Source organism: Gallus gallus, chromosome 6 (genome assembly GCF_016699485.2).
Source record: "Gallus gallus isolate bGalGal1 chromosome 6, bGalGal1.mat.broiler.GRCg7b, whole genome shotgun sequence".
In the NCBI taxonomy this organism is placed as follows: Eukaryota; Metazoa; Chordata; class Aves; order Galliformes; family Phasianidae; genus Gallus; species Gallus gallus.
Genome location: NC_052537.1, coordinates 7,372,047 through 7,392,389, shown reverse-complemented (window position 1 = coordinate 7,392,389; position 20,343 = coordinate 7,372,047). Strand labels below are relative to the sequence as shown.

The window sequence follows — 20,343 nt, the reverse complement described above, 5'->3', positions numbered from 1 at the left end:
CTTCGGCAATTCTATGACAATATGATAGGAAACTATTTTCATTAGTGTGATATATTTTATTTTCTCAGTCCACTCTAAATCAAATGAGCATTTGCACTGCACTATCATACTTTTATAAGGCTGTGAATTCCACTAGAAATGACTAGAAATATAATATGATGGAATATGATCAGTCAGATAGCTTTGTACTGACTCTAATATGCAATAGTTTGGGGCAGTGAAGATACCCCATAGGACTATGTAAAGAACCAAAAGTATCTCCACCTTACTGGTGAAATTTCATAAAAGAATCTCATGTTCACCATGGCTCTTCTCAGTGGTGCCCAGTGCCAGGATCAGTCAGTGGGCAAGATGTTCCATCTAAACATCAGGAAGCACTTCTGCACTGAAGTGATGGAGCACAGGCACAGATTGCCCAGATACGCAGCAGAGTCACCTCCTTGACGATGTTCAAAAAACACCTGAATGTTGTCCTGGGCAACCTGCTCTAGGTATTGCTGCTTGAGAAGTGGAGTTGGACAAGATGGATCCAGAAGTCCCTTCCAATCTCAATCATCCTGTATTTCTGTATGGAAAGCACAATACTTTTACAGACTACAAACTGGAAGAAGTACGTGTGGTTCAACCTTTTTCTCAGATACATGTCAAATGGTAGATATGACAGATGACAAATAACACTAGAAGAGGCTGTATATGACAGCTAGTCAAATTGTTAGTGTCTCCTTCATAATCTTGTACAAAGACTGCAGAGGAAATTCAAGTGAAAAAACCTGGACTGCATTTTCCCAGTAGAATTAAGCATGGTATTAAATGTTTTGAATGACTGAGAGCTAATGTCAACAGTTTAAATGTCATAAATGTCATAAAACCATGACAGCTAATCAATCTAATTTACTGAACAAACAAGACTAAATTCAGCACTCTTTCCTAACGAGTTTAAATGTAACATAAACAGAACATTCCCCATGAAATACTTTGTACTGAATGAGATTTAATTAATATTCTAACTAAATATTAATATGATTAAGTACTAATTGAATGGTTAATATTAAATTATTGATATGAATTAATTGCTATTATTAATAATATTACTTGATGATGGTGGGTTACCTTCTTTCATTTCATGTATAGAAACACAAGTTCTTCATGGTCAGAATTTTTATTTTATTATTCTAATCCAGAATAATTTTTTAAAAAATGTATTTTTTTCTCAATTTTAGAAAATTAACTCTGTTTGTATCACAAACTTTTTGTGATTTTATGACAATTACAGAGCACAGAGTTATGGAAATAAAAACAATGAAATATCACACTTCTCAAATAATAACAGTGTAACATTTTCGTTCACATCTTCGTGAAAAGAAGAATTAAATGGAAGGACTATTAAAATGTCATTAAAATGTAAATTAAAAGCTAAAAAAACTGCTGAAAACCTTTTTTTTTTTTTTAAAAGAAAGTTGATTTCCTATTCATATAAACCTGTAGACACTGATAATAATAGAGCTGATACAGCAAACATAAGGTCTACTTTCTATGTTACGGTCACTGAATACAATCATTTTTTATGGGATCAGGGCTCCATTGAAGAAAAAAGGACTTCCTGAGGGAGTTCTAAGCTCCATTAATTGAAGTTAAGGCCTTTGAAAGAATGAAATTGAAATTAAAATATTTAATGAGTCTTATTTAAATCTTTCTCAGCTGGATAAAGCTCAGAATCTGGTCTGAATATAGCTCACTAGAATGTGTTGAAATTACCTCTTCTAAGTCTTTTAAATCTGTTCTATTCCTAAATATTCTAAGTCAGTTACCTGATTAGAAGTCAACAAGATGCCATGACCACTAATACCAGTGTTGTTGAGTTTAATAGCCAGGGCAGAGACTAAACAATCATGGAAAATGTATCATCTTCTAAAGACTAGGGAGAGTCATTTTACAAAGGCATTTTAGAGTGAGCTCTGCCACACAGATATAATCTGAGATTTAAATGAGGAATTCATTTCTCACTCCTACAAGGTGAATTAAACTAAAGTATTGAAGAGAAACATAACTACACTCCTTGCAGTGTTGGAGTTTCTCTGATGATTCTTGGCATTCACTATGATCTCCAGTTATTATTTGCTTTCATTTTCAAATGAAAATCATGAAATGAGTTATTGGGTTGTTTACAAATACTGCAACTGTGGGAAAGAAAACTTCCCAATTACAATTCTCTTATGTAAAACAGACAGAAAGCATTTTACAAGAGTGCTTCTAACATAATGAAAATACTTAGGTAAAAATGCAATGGGTTACCAATTACAAATGCAATAATTTAAGATTTCTTTTTCCACAAACAGTACAAAAGAGGCCACTTTCTTATAGCTGGGGTATAACAATATAGACTTTTCTGCAAGTCAGTGCATATTTTATCCTGTGCTGCACTTCCAGCAATTGTCAAAGCTGAATGTTTCAAATAAAGCACTGGAACCCAAACAACATTGTTTTATTATGAAATACTATGAAGCAACAAATCCTGTTGCAATTCGGAGCTAAATTTTGATTCCCTGTCTTCCCCAAATATTTTAAAGAAAATAGAACCTGATATTTTTTTTTTAATCAGTCTATGAGATGCTAGAACATAAAAGGAAACTTGAAGAGAATATTTCGTCACTCTTTCCAGAAAAGGAACACAGCAACACATTTCAGGAGTTGGAAATATGATGCTGGCAACATTAAAGTAACTTGAGACACTATGGTATTATCAGCAAAGGAATTCACCTAAGCAGGAAATGTTACTACTGTTGCTTAAAAGAAATGGACATATTTTGCCTGATTATGGAATAGTAACACAACCACATTAGTTTTATAAGGTAATAGAAGAACAGGGCCATCCTTGCTGTACAAAGAGAGACAAAAAAAAATTGAATATGACACTATTATAATACAAGGGCTACTCCAAAAGTAATGTCTCCTATTTTATTATGTTGGCCCATGATATCAGAGGCAGATGCTGGTGGCATAGCAGTAGAAGTTAAATCTTCCCACCAATGCTCCATTATATTTTTTTGCCATGTGACAGATGGCTACTGAGGTGCAGTCTGACAAAACAGCATTTGATGTGCATCCTTAGTAAGAAATCAAGCAGGATGGCAGGTGGCCTGCACAGATGAGCAAGGAACGTATGGATAAACTAAAAGGAAATGAAGTGGAAATGTGAAGAAAAAAAAAAAAAAGGGTCTGTCCACCTGGGAAGAACATAGGAATGTTTTCGGGACCTGTAGAGATGCAACAAGAATGGCTAAAGCGCTCCTGGAATGAAATCTTCCAAAGGGGATAAAGGATAAGAAGAAAGGTTTTTTTGTTGTTGTTGTTTTTGTTTTTATGTCAACAGTAAAAGGAAGACTAGGGAAAATGCGGGTTCCCTACTAAAAGTGGTGGGCAGCATAGTAACAGAGGGTGCTGAGAAGGTAGAGATGCTGAATGCCTTCTTTGCTTCGGTCTTTAATACTAAGACTAGCCCTCAGGAATCCCAGACCCTGGAAATACGAGAGTCTGGGGAAAGGAAGATCAAGGTAGATCTGGTCAGAGACCATCTAGCCAAAATCAACACATACAAATCCATGGGACCCAGAGGGATTCACCCATGCATGCTGAGGGAGCTCATAGAGATGACTGCTGAAACACTCTCTAACATCTTTGAGAGGTCTTGGTAAATGGGAGAGGTGATTGAAGACTGCAAGATAGCCAATGTCACTCTAGTCTTCAAAATGTGCAAGAAGGAGGATCTGGGAAACTAGAGGCCAGTCAGTCTCACCTCCATCCCTGGAAAGGTGATGGAATATTCTGAATGCCATCTCCAAGCAAATGGAAGAGAAGACAGTTATCAGGAGTGGTCGACATGGATTCACGGGGGGGAAAATCATGCTCAACCAGGCTGGTAGCTTTCTATGATGTCATCATTGACTGGGTAGATAGGAGGAGAATAGTGAATGTTGCATACATTGACTTCAGCACTGTCTCCCATAACATCCTTGTTATGAAACTTAGAAATTGGGGGATAGATGAGTGAATGGTAAAGTAGACTGAGAACTGGATGACTAGCAGAGCTCACAGGGTTGTCATCAATGGCACAGAATCCAGTTGGAGGCCAATAACTAGTGGTTATTGCAACCTGGATCAAGGGGTGGAGCCTACCCTCAGCAAGTTTGCTGACAGTACAAAGCTGGGAGGAATGGCTGACACATTGGAAGGATGTGCTGCCATTCAACAAGACCTGAACAGGCTGGAGAGTTGGGCAGAGAGGAACCTGATGACGTTTCACAAGAGCAAGTGTAGAGTCTTGCACCTGGAGAGGAACAACCACATGCATCAGTACAGCCTAGGGGATGACCTGCTGGAGAGAAGCTCTACAGAGAAGAACCTGTTTTTTTTGGTGAACAAAAGGTTGGCCATGAGCCTGCAGTGCGCACTTGTGGCCAAGAAGGTCAATCGTATCCTGGGGTGCATTAAAAAAATCATGGCGAGCAGGTCGGTCGAGGGAGGTGATCCTCCCCCTCTATTCTGTCCTACTGAGGTGACATTTAGAATAATGTGTCCATTTCTGGGCTCCCCACTTCAAAAAAGACAGTGATCTACTAGAAGCAGTCCAGCAGAGGGTCACAAAGATGACAAAGGGCCTGGAGCACCTACCGTATGAGGAAAGGTTGAGTAACCTGGGTCTCTTCAGCCTGGGGAAAAGAAGACTGAGGGGGGATCTAATAAATGTTTATAAATACCTAAGGAGAGGTAGGAGGCAAACAGATGAAGCCAAGCTCTTCTCAGTAGTGCAGAGCAATAGGAGCAATGGCCTAAAACTTAAACGTAAGAAGTTCCATGCAAACACGTGGAAGAACTTCTTTACAGTAAGGGTGATGGAGTACTGGAACAGGTTGCCCAGAGAGATGGTGGAGTCTCCTTCTACAGAGATATTCAAAGAGCTGTCTGGACACCCACCTGTGTGACCTACTGTAAGGAACCTGCTTTATCAGGGGATCTGGATGCAATGACCTCTTGAGGTCCCTTGCAAGCCCTACAATTCTGTGATTCTGTGAAGCGCATAACGAAGATAGGTCATTGTATTCCTCCAAGTGAAAAAAGTTGCATCCATTGACATCCATCAATGCTTGCTCAACATTTATGAAGAACAAACAGTGAACGTGAGCACAGTGTGGTGGTGGGTGGTTTGTTTCAGCAGTGGTCACAGCAATATGAAAGACAAACCAAATTCTGGACAGCCATAGAGACTTTTTTTTTTTTTTTTTAAACAAGCGCAGCACGCAGGCTCTTGTTCATCACTGGTGAAAACACACAGCTGGTGACGGTGACTATGTTCAAAAACTGTATTTTGTGGCTGACCTACACATGTGCTTCCAAAATAAATCTGCCCCCAGAATGGAAAATTAAGTGGCTTGTAAAGAGTATTTTCTATTGTTCAGTTTTTAAAAGACATGTCAACATTAGAATTTTCTAGCCTTTCCCATCTGCAGTCTGTGAATAAATAGCTGGAGCTGGGGAGAGATCAGAGACCTTTCTAACATATCTCCCTCCCTCTCCTTGTAGCTTCTCTCTCACAAACTGACTAGAATACAAAGAGAGACCTTGACCTACTTGGTTTCTTCCCTCCCTAAATATCCTCATAAAATTCTACCTTCAAATTTCTCTAGAGATCAATTGTCCTGAACACAAATATCAAGAACGTTTCATACATAAAAAAAGAAATAAAGAAAAAGGAATTTAGAATACAATTTTATGGATAACTATCTGCTTCTCCAGATCAAATCTGCTAAGTTAGAGTTAGGGCACTTTTTTTTTTTTCTTTTTTATTTCCTACAAATCAACACGTTCACTAGATACCACGGCGTTACGTGTACATAACAACAACAGCCCACTTTTCTGGCCAAAGGGAGTCTGAGTTAAGTCAAATTATACTTACCACAGTTAAATGTTCCAGTAAGTATGCCACATCAACCATATCTGCCAGAATAAGAAGTCGTGTGACAGCTGTAAGAAGGGATCGTGCTGTTTGGACAACTGCCTGCCTCTTAGGCAAATAGCAAGGATCACCGGTAAAAGCCTCTGCTGATATCTTCAAAGCTTGACCTGGAAAATGAAGACAAATTGATTTAGGCTATATTGCAACACTCAAGAAGAAAGAGTTAAAATTTGTTCTGTCATCTGTCAAGTCACAGGTATTACCAAAAAATCTAGTGTGTTTTTCTTGCCCTAATGCTTTAGAATAGAGACCTGTTACTGTATATGATGCAGAATATTATGCATTTTGAATGCTATTTCTTTTCTGTTACGAATCATTTAACTCTTAACCAGTTCCTTTGGCAATCATACAATCAGTGTACACTGTATTGTACTGTATTGTACACTGTTGTGTACATGGTACACAAGAAAACCAAAGGCTCTAACTGAAACTTTTCTAGGCACTGCTTTTTATATTATCTTGTACTTACCGTTAAGTAATTCATGGACACACAAGAGAATCAAAGATTGCTTTTCTCATTAGGAATAAAAATTAATAGAATGAGAATCTTACACACACAAACATCTAACATAAATAAAATCTATGTAAATAAGCTAACAACTATGCCAATAGATAATAAATACTGCTTTCCAGAATCAAATTTTGAAAACGAGTTTTAAATGCACATCGTATTCCTGTCAGCATTCAGTCTTTGAAAATAATCCCAGTCATCCAAAGATCTTGGCTTTAAACTGTTCTAATAGCATCATAAGTACCAAAATTCCCCAATACCACCTCGTTCTCTCCTTCAAACTGAGTATTTACCCAATTATATGCACTTTAAAAATAAAAACCATTACTAGTAAGTAGCAATAAACTTATTAAATTAAGTCTACGCACACAAGCCCCATCTTCTGCTGTCCCAACATCCAAGTCTTTCAATAAGCGTAGAACAACATAGACTTTCTAGCCAGCTTCTAGCCATCAATATCCAGCTCTTACTGAATACCCAAATGATTGCTTAGCATGCCAAATGAAGTGAGAAGCCACAGAGCAGCACAATAAAGTGAATATTTAAGAAATACTTAGAAATACTCTTCAGACATATTCCTGTTGACTGCCTTAGGCAGCTGCTCTCATTAAGTTGGATCCAGGCTCCTTACCACAACACTTGCATTGAGAAGAAAAACCAAACACATTTTAGATATTGTTAGCATGAATCTGTCAAGGGTCTCATATCTGGAAAATGCAGATCTCAGCACTGGGTTGTCTGGTTAGGTTTTTTTTCCTGCTTCTCTTCTTCCCTGTTTGAAAGCACCTCAACATTTTTTTATATGCTGAAGAGGTCCCTAAGACGTTATTTTGTTTCAGGATAAAGAGAGTAAAAGTTGAAACTGAAAAAACAATCATCTAAAACATCCTATATATTTAACTTAATAATAGTCTGTTTGCAAGACGTGCCAATTTGCCTGAATTTTGTTACTCACAGCTTGGAAGCAAAGGTATCCTAGAGTGCGTTACTGCTAGTATTTTAGCCCCCATAGGACTCCTAAAGAATAAGGCATAAGGCCAGGCTTATAATTCATTCCACAAACATTTCTACTTGTTTTTCTTTTTCCACCACACAGGTGTGAGTCAGAATTAGGCTACAGAGACAACTGCAACACAATACCTGAACAGCACAATTACTCCAGCCAACTCTGAAATGGAGTGGTGTCAATCACATTAAACTTTATTGATGTTGGATCTAATTCTCCACTGACAAACAGTGACTGTGCGAGCAAAGTCAGAAGGGTCTGAAACATGAAGCCCTAAGGAACAAGCTGGCCATTTCCTGAGGTGACCGGATGAACAAATATACGATGGCCAAGCGACCGTGACCACAAAATACAGCTGTAGTTGCAGTCTAGGAAAAAAGGAGCTACAAGTATACAAGCAACAGGAAATGACATATCCAACAACAATACAATGTGAGAACACTCTTAAAGCGCCGTAGACAAGCGTGACAGTTTGATGCAATTTAATCAATTTTATTGTAAATCCCATCAGGCAGATTTCTCCCCTAATTATATTTGTCTAAAACAATGAAACACAGAGTACTAATTTAGTGGCATAGATACAGAAGCAGAAAGATGAACACATCCATCATATTTCAGCTATTTCAGACATTGGAGTGAGAAGCAATTGGAAGGAGTAAAGTCAGGCTATATCCTAAATACATAATTAATGGGAGACAGATAACTGCAAAGCACATTTCAGCACACACAGAGAGATAGCAAAGTAAATGGTGTTACTACCATTAGCCGATCAAGTACTGCTGCTGCTGTCAATTGATTGCTATTTCGTAGGTTTTCTTGCCATAAGTAAATAAATAAATGTGCTCAAAGAGAAAGATGAAAATACAGCTCAGGCACGGGTAATTTTTTTTAAAAGTTAAGGATACCCATGCACTTTCCTCTAGCACTAAAAATAGCAAGAAAACTCCCTGAAAATACTTTTAAAAATAAGTCAGTCATGAGCCTGTTGGCAAACAGCTGACAAGGGTACACAGACCTGCCAGGCTGCTTGCTAGCTGATGGTAGGCTGCCTGTACAGATACTTGCAGTAATACCAATTACTGCGGTTAGTGAGCACTCCCCACAGACAGTGATCCAGATCCCACTTAAGCAACAACTAAATGTTTTTCCGTGTTTCAGACCAGACCGTCAGAATATTGCTTTCTTCTCTTATTTCTTTGAATTGATTTTCTTTCTTCTATTTATTCCTATCTAAGAATCACTTTATTGTCTTGTTTGTTGTTACATCTGCCTTTCTCATTTCATTTGCAGCAGTGTGAAATTGACATGGAATGACTTTTGTGTCAGTTTTTGTATTGCAGGTATGTTGCAAAGAAAGTCCAGGCACTCGCTTCCCTGAACCTCACTTTTAAGGCTGATGGACTTACAGTCCAAAAGAGACAGTTGTGAATGGGAACCCACTGACTAAGAGAGAGAGGGAGCCTCTGGAGCCAGTAAAGAGAGAGGATTTCAAATCTCCTGGTGTTCCTTTGGATAGACAGCACACCAAGCATTGAAGTGCATTCTTAGATGCTCCGTTTGCCAACAAGTAGATAAGCAGGAAGTGACTTAAACATGGTTGTGATAGCATAAAGATTGGACCAATATGTCACAAGGCATATTTTTACATCTTGTCATGTCTACATTTTATCTTGTGGTACACTTCATAACGTGTCTAATGCTATCTACGTTTCACAGCATTTTGAGTAATCATGGTGGTAAACCACAAGGAACTGAGGTAGCACACACAGATAGGGAAGTGAAGAATAAAAACTAAACACAGCCACTAGATTTACCAATGGAAAGTATATTCAAACAAAATACACCAACTGGCCTTAATCCAATCAGACTTGTACCAAACAGTTTGTAGCAACTGATCAGTAATGTTTATGCAATTTTATATGTATTGAGGAAAATGTTTATCATCTGAAGACTTTTTGTGCCAAGCATGCACGATTACGTGGAGTGATTCCCTCATGCATCCAGCACCATAATAAAATAATGCTTGCTTCGTAATCCCACACCGGTCTTAAAGAGTTATCTTTCAGGCTGCTGTTTTTGTTCAATAACAGTAGGGTAGTTTTTGTTTGTTTGTTATTGTTTCTGTTTTTGTGTTGCTGTTGTTTAAGCAACACTACTGAAGACTTTTGTTTTCTGTGTAACACACATGGTAATTATCGTGTCTTCAAGGATCATAAATATTAATTACTGTCAGCTACATCTAAGACAGGAATTAATTTTCTGGTTACTATGATCAGAACAGCAAATAACTGTGTGACTGGTGTTGCCTGTGGATCAGCAAGGCTTTCAGTAATAATCTCTTAACAAGCACTGTGATAGCCATTGCATCGTTTAGGAGTTCTGGTCTCAAACTCAAGAAAAAAAAACAGTGCTTTATACCAACAGTTGCATATTTCCAAACCCTGGATTACACTAGTATTTGCAGCCTTAAGTTCCACTACTGACATAAGCAGAATTAGGACCAGAGAAGACTGGGAGTCAGTTAACATCTGAACACAAGCCTACGCTTTCTAAAAACAAAAGATCAAAGAACAGTAATTGTTAATATGATCACCTGTTCCTCTACCACAAGTATCATTTTTATCTGCTTTAGTTAGCCAGCTGGAGTTGGCATTATCAGTGTCAAAGCAAGACAGATAGATATCTCCTGCATGTTCTTAACATACAATACCATTGTAAGTCAGCTTGTCACAGTATCTTAGAGTAGATGATACAGGACATTTTTCTCCTGCCACAGAGTCTGTTACTCAGCTCAGATACCTTTGTATTTTGTTGTACTGCAATAATTTGACTGCAGCATACCAGGAAGTTCTACTTCCACATTTCATACTGCTGTTCCTAATGTGTAATCAGAGCCACCACGCACACCCCCAACATGCCTCACGTCCAGTCTCTTAATTCCCTTTTTCACACTTAGGGACATATGAGCCAGTTATAGATATGTCCAAAGCTCTTCTGCATGGGATCTGTTCTTGGTTTGATGAAAAGGATGTGCAAAACAGGTGACCTCAAGCTTTTACATCTAAATTCTTCCTCCTAGAATGAGCTGCAGAGTATGCATGTGATGCAAGTCTACATGAATGTAGGAGGAGAAAACAAAGCTCATTTTTAAGAGATTTTCTGGAGAAGAATAAAAATACAAATCAGCACTATCCCCCTTCCTTAGTAAATATCCTCACCTTGCCCTCCCCATTTTTTTTTTCTACATCAATAGTCACACTTCTTCCGTGCCACAATTTTCCCTGCCTTTTGCTCTCGACACATTAAATACGAACATTTCAAAGTGGGCTTTTTTGTTGTTGTTGTTTAGCATCATTTTCGGTTTTTGTCTTTCTTAATAATTTATTCTTTGAGGGTAAGAGAAGGCTCAAAATTTAATTCCAGCATGTAGCACACTTTCACTGGGTTATGTATGATGTAAGGTTTATCTAGGAACACACTTAAGACACGATGACAGCTAAATGCATGCAAGATTGACACTGCAATAGATGGAAGCAACATAGGCAGCAACTGTTTTGTTTCTGACCAAATACGGTCAGCAAGTAATGATGACCAACACCAAACATTTTAGCTAGGCCTGCACAGTTGCTTGAAAACTATGATTCACTCACATCACACCTTGATATAAATAATAGCAAAAGGAAGTAGTGACATGTTCAACTCTGGATTTAAAGATAATGTTTTCCCACATAAACTACATCACTATTTTGTCTCAGAATTAAGTATGAGAATTGGGGCATTGATTGTAGTTTGACACTCAATGTCAGAGGTGTTTATGGCTGAATGTTTTTTAATCCATTGTATAAAGGTGAGTTATTTTACAATTTATAACACATTTTGAATTGAAGGCAGTTTATTGTTATGCTATATACATGAAGGCTGGCAGCGAGATATTCCTTATTCTAAACTCTTAAGTTTGGATTTAATGCATTATTTTTGAATAAAAATGGGGACAAAAGTGGAAGTTTGTGCAGACCAAACCAGATTACCAGGAAAACCTGTCAGCTATGAGGCTACTGGATTACTGTACAGTGCACATAGTCCATCAGCAGCCTCTGGAGCCCTTCCAGGTAACCAGCTCCTGATTCCACACCCTATAGACTTCCTTTTTGGCTTAATTAAGTCCAGGAGCAATTTGTTTATCCACAGAGGTCTCCCAGCATTCTTGCCTGCCTTCTTTTTTCTTGGGGTGCATTGCTTCTGGGCTCGAAGGAGACGGTCCTTGAATATTTACCAGCATTCAATACTGAATACTGAATCAGCATTTTCACACTGGCCATAACTGTTCCTAAGTACTATGCATTTAATTCTAATGTCATAGTCTCCTACTTAAGAAGCTCAGTAAGCATCGATATATGATAAAAATGTGAAAACTTTTTCTAGACATTGGTCTGAAGCTCTGGGACTCATAGTTTGCTTCATATCTGAGTTAAACTACCTAGAGGATTGTTTCAGAATTCCCGTCTACATTAAATATAAACTGCAGCCAACATGCAAAAATTTATAACTGGTTTTAAAGCAAATGAATAAAAATACCAGCCAGTCACCACACAACAATTCGAGCAGAGAAAATTAAATATTGTATGCTATAGTATGAATGGCATGTGACCGCATGCAAATACAGTTTACCAGCATTTATGATCCAGATCTTTTCAAAGAGCTTGAAGTAACAAGAGTCATTTAGCAGCAGCAGAATGAAACTTCAGCAACAGGCAAAATTACATGTGGTGGGGTACACCACAAATTTCAAATAATACAGCTTCAAAGGACTAAAAATACCTGTAAAATCAACAAATTGCTATTAACTGTATGATTCTTCACCAACTTTTTAAAATTTACTTGAGTGGCTCAGCAAATCCATGGAGGAAGATGGGCTGTAGCTCACAGTTTGTTATTGCATAATGACAGGTAATAACATTGATTTAACTTTCTTTTAAAATGTATGCAGTGCATATAATCTACTTTACGTATTATTTATTTTTGTAGTCATCCCTAGTTTTGGATGAGAATCGATACATAAATTGAAGATGTGAAATATTTTTACATCATCTATGTATAAAAATCAATATAAAACTACATTTTTTTTTCTTGTCTTGTGTTATCGACCTGGACTGGATGGGCTAACATTTTAAGACTAATCCAAAATGGACAATTTTTCAAAAAGCTGAACTGATCAATATGACAGATAACAATATTTGCTGGCTGTAATGCCTTTAATCTCAAAGTACCTTAAGTTATCTCAGACATATGCATGTATCAGACTCAGAAATGCAGCCCTTGCTGGATCCAGTAGAAATCAATAGCTAGTAATGACTACTCTGAACAACTGCAGGCACTCAGAAACTGTCCTGTCTGCGCATGGAGAAAGACAAAACACAAAAGGAAGAACAACCCGAAGCTGTTAATTTATTAAGGGCAGGGTGATACAGAGACCTGGCTCAAATGGCTCATGCAGTGCTTCAGGCACGAATTATCACATGGCATAAGAATACGCACTACAAAGCTTAGCTAAAAAGCAACAGTAGTCTACTCAACTGTGATGAAACCAAGTGTGGTTACAAGTTCATTCCACAGCGTGGCCTGATAATAATTTTATGGTGCAGACCATTCCTCTTTCTCTGTTGCTACTTACGTGCAAAGGCATTCATCAGCTCCACTTAGTCCGAACCTAGGCAACAATCAAGAGCTACTCACTTATAAAATTCATGGAGTATTGAGGAGAGGACATGATTACCAAATGACCAGGCACTAAGAGCATTACTCTTCTGTCCCGTTTTTCCTTTGAAATCTAATCCTGAATCAATTTTCAAGACTTATTTATAAAGGAACCTGTTTCAGATGTCTATCATTCAGTATGCAATTATTCAAGCCTGAGCTTCTTATTCAGCCAACTAGGTCCTGATTATCCATGGAGAGGAAAAAAAAAGTCACACTTTCTAATAGGAATAAATCCTGAAATTATTGCATTTGTAAAGCAAACAGACATTGATTAGTTAACAGGGCACAGGGCAAGAGAGTGAGAAGGGATCGAAGAGGCATTACCAAATGAACCAAATGAAATCTGAGGTCCAATTAAAAAAAAAAAAAAAGAAAAAAATCAACAAAGCAACAAAGAGCCCAAAAGATTGGGACTAATACTCTGGGCTGAAGATGAGCTGCCTTGACACGAGAGGATGAGTCTCACAGCAGCTTGAAGATTCTGTTATTCTTCTACTAAAGACTCAAAATGCAACTCCAAACAAGCCTACTGTATCACAAACAAAATAGTTACCACTGCACAAAAGAGGGAGTGTATCTTTTTTTTATTATTACTACTATCTGAAAAGATCTTAAGCTCAAATTCAGGAAAACAGCTCTTCCCAAGAAAAGAAACAAAGCGTACATTAACTTAAACATGTGCTAAATAATCAGTAAAAATCAACTGGGGGATCCTGTCTTCATTGAAAAGAAAACATGCATATATTTTTCAAGGCAGTACTATTCCTGACATAAGTGCTTTTCCACAGCCCTAGCTTGCATGCTTTACCTCTTTACCAGTGGTATCTGGGAGCACACAATCAGACAACGTAAATTTCAGACATGTGCACATGAAAACATATGTCTCATGGATACCTCAGCTTCATTTTCATACCAAAGTTACATGGGTAAGCTAATTCCTTTAGTGCCTTTTTTACATAATACACTTACTTTCTTTTTGAACATCAGCCAGTGCTGCATGAAGTTCCTCCTTTAATACGACTGCTTCCTTGGCAATTTTTTCCCCTTTGTCCAATAGATTCTGAGTGGCTTCTTCCACAGAAGCTAACAAGATACGAGCTCTTTTTGAACGTCCCTTTTTCTTACCAGAAGGATTCTGTGGACATTTCACTAGTGTTGTAACCTACATTTAAAAAAAAAATAAAAAGAGAATAGCAATATAAATTCTATAACAAATCAAGAGTAGGGCTGGTCTCTTCTCACTGGGGACAGGACAAGAGAAAACGGTCTCAAGTTGCACCAGGGTAAGTTTAAGTTGGAGATCAGGAAAAACTCCTTTACTGAAAGGGTTAAGCACTGGAGGCTCCCCAGGGAGATGGTTGAGTCACCATCCCTGAACGTGTTTAAAAGCCATTTGGATGTGGTCCTCAGGGACACGATTTAACAGAGGGCTGTTAGAGTTAGGGTAGCATGGTTAGGTTGTGGTTCGACTCGATGATCTTTAAGGTCTCTTCCAACTAGAGCAATTCTATGATCCTATGATTCTAAATTATGCTTTCAAATTAACAAAATAAAATCATAGCTGAGAATAAACCATGGGATTTCCCCTGCTTTAAAGAGAGACAGGCAAGTCCAGTCCACACAGTGAGAAAGTGCAAAATTATTAAATTTGACAGACTTAACACGATGTTCCTAATTTTTTATGTTCTTCTCTCTGCAAGATCAAAACAAACTCAATGGAAATTTCACTCTCATGTTAATCCTGACATAAACTGCTAACACTGCTTATTATAAAAACCTCACCATGATATTAAAATTACTACTGCTATTTAAGGAGGCTTCAGCCAAGCAGGCAGCAGCTCTGCGCCTTCCCACACATCCCCCTTAAATCTCTCAAGTCATCTCAGAAGCAAATATCGAAATTGAGTATAAATACACTTCAAAGTACTTTCCCATCTTATTTGCAAAGATCGCAGTGGCCAGAGCTTAATGCATCAGAATTCTGAGGACCTTTCAGGATAAAAGTTGTACACAGTTTTGAGCAGAATGTAGATCACTGCAGCCTTGTCTAAATAACAATTTTTAACAATGCACTTTAATAGAGAAGTTATTTTTATTTAGCATCCCACTCCACATTCCTCATCATTTGAGCACAGCCTCCACATTCCAACAAAATCTTTGCAGCAGACTGTTCTCTTCGGCATTGTTTGAGTTGTCAGCAACACAGGAACACTCCTAAAATATTTTTGAAGTAAAATGTTACACAAATATCTCAAGACATACTTTCTTTTCAGTAAGTTCACAAATCCTCCTTCTACTTCCATTCAGTGCCAACATGTAGACAGAGTAGAATTAAGTACAGATCTACTTATGGGACTCAATGAACACATTTTCTAAGTATGAATTGCTTCATTTTATTAAATAGCATTCCAAACATATTAAATCAGCCTATTTATTTGCAGAGTAAGAAAACTGACAACACTGTGCAAGGAAAGTTAGAGCTGTGTATGAATTTCTTAGACCACCAGGCAGGTTTAGCTTATGGCTGCAGTACAGAGTGTGGTTTGAGCTGGTCTGTGGAATAGTTCTCTCTTTACAGGTCTAGGGGGAGAAGATCCAGTGTTCATCAATTCATGCACTTTCATGCTTTTCAGCAATCAGTACATTTAGACTAAATAAAAAACATCCTCTGGAAAGACCATCCATCATCAATAGGAAAAAAAAAAAAAAAACTCTTGACCCTTATGTAATTTACGTGGAATTTGGGGTCAGAAAACTAAGACCAGCCACTTAACGCCAACAGCCATGGGATGTCAGAAGGAGGACAGTAACATAGATAGCACAGAATCAGATTATTAAAAAGGATTTGGTTAGTCTGGTAAAACAGAAAGGAAAGTAAATGAAAATATGTATGCACCAGCCAGCTCCTAGAGAGCATACTAGGAATTTAAATATCTTATAAAAACAAAACAAAAAACAAAAATCCTACAATATTATCTCTAGAGCATTTAATGACGCTTCAGTAACGTTCTAAGAGAAATCTGAAGAGATTATAAACTGATAAGGAAGTCAAACACAACTTTAAAAATGAAGCTGTCACCAAAAAAAAATATTAAGAAGTCTGTTAGATATCTTAACTAATTATTTTTCTGAATTTTAATGTAAGTTCATGTTTACGTAAAATATCTGTACTGCTTGATCATACATTTTTGAGGAAGAAGAAAGGAAACAAATGTAAAAATAAGAAAAATCATCATTACTGCAGGTGAAAACTCATAATTCCAAGACACTTCATCTTCAGCATTACTACCAGGAAATATCAGAAGTATAATCTCTATGGAAAAGGGACCAATGCCACTTAACAGAGGCAGCTTCTGATGTCAACTACAAGTTAGAATTTGGTAAGTACCTCTTGGCTTAAGTAAGTTAATAAATACAGAAAAACTAATTCATTTTCCAACACAAAATCCCAGTGAGGAATACAAAACCTTGATGATGATCCTACACAAAGAACTGAATTAAGCAGTAACAGATATAGCATGCTTTTTTGATCCACTGTCAATACAGGTTGCACAGTACTGCCAGAATACCCAGTTAAAATGACAGCATTATAAGGCTCAAAATACTTTTAAAACAAGAAAAAAAAAAAAAAAGCAAGAGAGGCAAACATACCCCATTAATCTAGCTCATGCCCAAATGCTTTTCAGTTATTTTTACGTTGCCATACATCCTTATTTCCATATATGACATGGCCATCTCCCAGCATTCAATGGAAATCAAACCATATTTTACAGTACTTTAGATGATTGGGAGGAGAATTACCATAAGACCAAAGTTTTTAAAGTGAGATTTTCAAGTCCATATGCCATTACAGTGGCAAATCCGTTGTTGTCAGTTATTACCATTATTTATTAGGCTTGTGGGATTGCTTTGCTTTTTGTTTTTGTCATGATTCACAAATACTGAATTCTTAGGGCACTGTGCACTAATTCTTCTAATGCTGTATTCAGAACCAGACCAGTCTTTAAAAGACAATCTATTAGCGTTGCAGTAGTTAAAGAAAACAGTATTCTCATACCTAGAGTACCAAAAGATTTTGTTTATTATTATTGTAACAAAAAATTTAAAAGCATCAATCACAAAATAGTTAATAACTGTTGAAAAAGCATTTAGTTAAGTAACTGCAGTCCCTAGACATTTGAAGAAACAATATATGAACTTAGCAATCTAATGATAATGGCAGAAGTACCTCCCCACTGTTTCAAATGCTAACCACCCCTTGTCTGATTCAGATGTTTGGGAATAACAAAGCGTTCCACGTAAAAATAAATACTGCTTAATCAGTTGCACTGTGCATAAAGTAAATTCATCATACAGAACTAAAAACAGCAGTGAAACATTTCTGTGTGAACAAAGTTTTGTCAGTGTGGGTGACATTGGAATAAATAAAAGCCTTACTACTTTCTAATTTTTCATCAGTAAGATAATACAAGAAATCCTGAAACACACTTGCATTTGTAAGTATTCTATAAAACTTACCTCTCTCTCTCACAGCCATAAAATTTCCATTGCCTGTATGTGTGCAAAGAATACAAATATATGGAAGAAAAGATGCTTGGTAAGGAAAAACTCTTTGAAATATTTGAAAAGTACGTGTATACACACATAGCATATATTAAGTGTGTGCATATGAAAAAATAAAAAGACAGAACTTCAGGCACGGTCTCCAAATAAGTGGCTAATCTGCATCTTACAGGACTTGCATAGATCACAGAGTAAAAGCAGTTATGAAGTGTTTCCTTCATGAATTAATGAAGTGATACTAATCTCATCCAGTCACTTCTTTCTTAATTATTAATTACTGTAAAATCAAAAGCGACAATGTCTAACACTACTTGTCGTGGCTGAGATAGAGTTAAGTTTCTTCACAGAGGCTCGTACAGTGCCATGCTTTGGATTTTCTATGAAAATTGCAGTAATAACACATTGACTGTATTAGTTGTTGCAGAGCAGAGCATACACAGAGCCAAGGACTTCTCTGCTTCTCATGCTGCCCTGCCAGAGACAATTTCAGAGCACACAAGGAGCTCAGAGGGGACGCAGTTAGGATAACTGACCTCAGCTGGCCAAAGGAATGTCCCATACCATGTGGTGTCATGCCTACCAACAAAAACTGGGGTAAAGGAGGAGGAAATGGAGGACACTCAGAGTTGGGATTTGACTTCCAAAGAAAACATGACATTGCTATGCGTCCCTTCTGTCTTAAAAGTGGCTGAATATCTGCCTGTTGATGGGAATGAATGAATGAATCCTTGTTTTGCTTCTCTTGCACACACAGTTTTTGCATCACCTAGCAAATAGTCTTTACCTCAAGCCATGATTTCTCTCACTTTTACCTTCAGGATTCTCTCCCTCATCCCACCTGGGAAGAGTGATTGAACAGTTGTGTGGTGTTGAGCTGCCTGCAGGGTTAAACAACAACACTATAGTAGCAAATTTATACCTACTCTTAAATTGTTATCCTTATTAAAATTAGCCAAGAGATTCAGCAAGCTTTGGTCTCTGAGGATGAGGAAGAAGAGGATATTTTTCCATTACACTAACTATTCCGTGAGTAAACACTGCATAAGCATGGCAATAGAAATCGGCTATGCAAATGAAAATACTTAATGATCATTTGATTGCTTCACATTACTTGTTCCACAGCGAAGTGCGTCTCTGATAAGAGCCCAGAATTATGCAAAGACTGTCTAACCATGTTCCCAAGTTCCAACAGAGCAGCTGTCAGCAGAATGGTACCAATTTTTACAACACTCATTTTTAATGTGTCAGATGTATTTACCAGAATACCTTGATCATAGAATCACAGATTCTGTGATATGGAATTGTACCTAAAAGCCTTCCTTTCAAACATAATTTTCCCAAAACACCTGCAATAAAATAAAAACCATGGACAAGGACAATCCCTTCTAGTGTTTGTTTGCATGGGGGCAGGGAGTTGAGAAGGATTAAAGAAATTTTTTCCCATTACTCTGAAGACACAGTGCAACCAGCAGTACATCCCCATGAGAGTACAGTATAGGAGTATAATGCTAGTCACACTAACACAGTTATGCCAACCTCAGATATGTGAGTTCCTCTCTCTGCAGAGTCCAGCACAGCCATATTTTAACATACTTCCTTAGGTCAGGTCACTGCTTGGGATGCCAAGAGGGAGATGCAACAACAAAGGTGGTCCTGCAATCCCCTAGACATCATTATTTAGGGACATTGTTTCATTTGAAGGGAGAAGTTACCAAGTTAGATGGTTTTATGCAAAACAATGGGCCATGCTATTTTCAGTCTCAAAAGTGATCACCATCGTCTATTGCAGATTGCAGCGAAGAGAGAGGGAACCTAGCAATGTCACTTACAAAATGACTTCTGCACGGGCTGTTTGTTGTTTTTAAGTTTCCTTTCATACTGATGCCATTAAACAAATTACTATTCAAAGTCTTAACGTAACTGGCCAGTACAGACTTCAGAGAATCACACAGATAAATGCTCCTATAGTCCTGTAAGACCATTCAGTACATTAGAACATATAACTCAAAATCAAGTTCAATTGTGTTCAAAGCAACAGCTAAGTGAATCAGACCAGAGCACAGTGCTACTGTATTATCTGTAACTGGTATGAATGTCTTTCTAATCGTAGATCACTTTCCATTCATTGCCTGACCAACATCTTAATCTTCCTTCAATTAATATTCATCTCCAATCTCTGCTTTTGCTTTTTCAACCTTTCTTTTTTTTTGATTGGTGCTTCCTCAGCCTTCTGAAAGGCAAGTTTCTCCTTCAGAGTTCTACTACAAAACAGTTCTATTATAAAACAAAGGGTGGTTGAGGGGAAAAAAAAAGTCAAAAATCATAGTCTCTTTGAGCTTAAGAAGTCTCCATTTTTAACATCCAAGCTTTTTAATCAATATTTCAGAATATTTTTTAAAAACATATTAGATAGTCTGTTTTATTGGGTTTCTTTGATCCAGTAAGACTCAGGCCAAAATTTACATTTCACCTCTTTTAAAAGTGTCCACTGTTCTA

The 20,343-nt window shown here is 37.4% G+C and overlaps 1 protein-coding gene across 9 annotated transcripts in view; it reads right to left on the bottom strand.

Annotated features, from left to right (window-relative positions):
- The window catches only part of CTNNA3 (catenin alpha 3), a 442,665-nt gene that overhangs the window by 403,673 nt on the left and 18,649 nt on the right, over positions 1-20,343 (bottom strand). For 8 of the 9 annotated variants that reach the window (XR_005860613.2, XM_040702351.2, XM_040702353.2 and 5 more), the window contains 2 exons: positions 14,254-14,446; positions 5,951-6,117 (listed from right to left, as the gene is read on the bottom strand). Coding sequence is in view for 8 of the 9 variants with exons in the window: in XM_040702351.2 (XP_040558285.1) it covers positions 5,951-6,117; positions 14,254-14,446 (360 nt within the window). In the remaining variant the exon portion in view is untranslated. Of the gene's footprint in view, positions 1-3,793; positions 3,931-5,950; positions 6,118-14,253; positions 14,447-20,343 lie in introns of those variants that run through there. The other variant, XM_040702355.2, reaches the window with a different exon arrangement.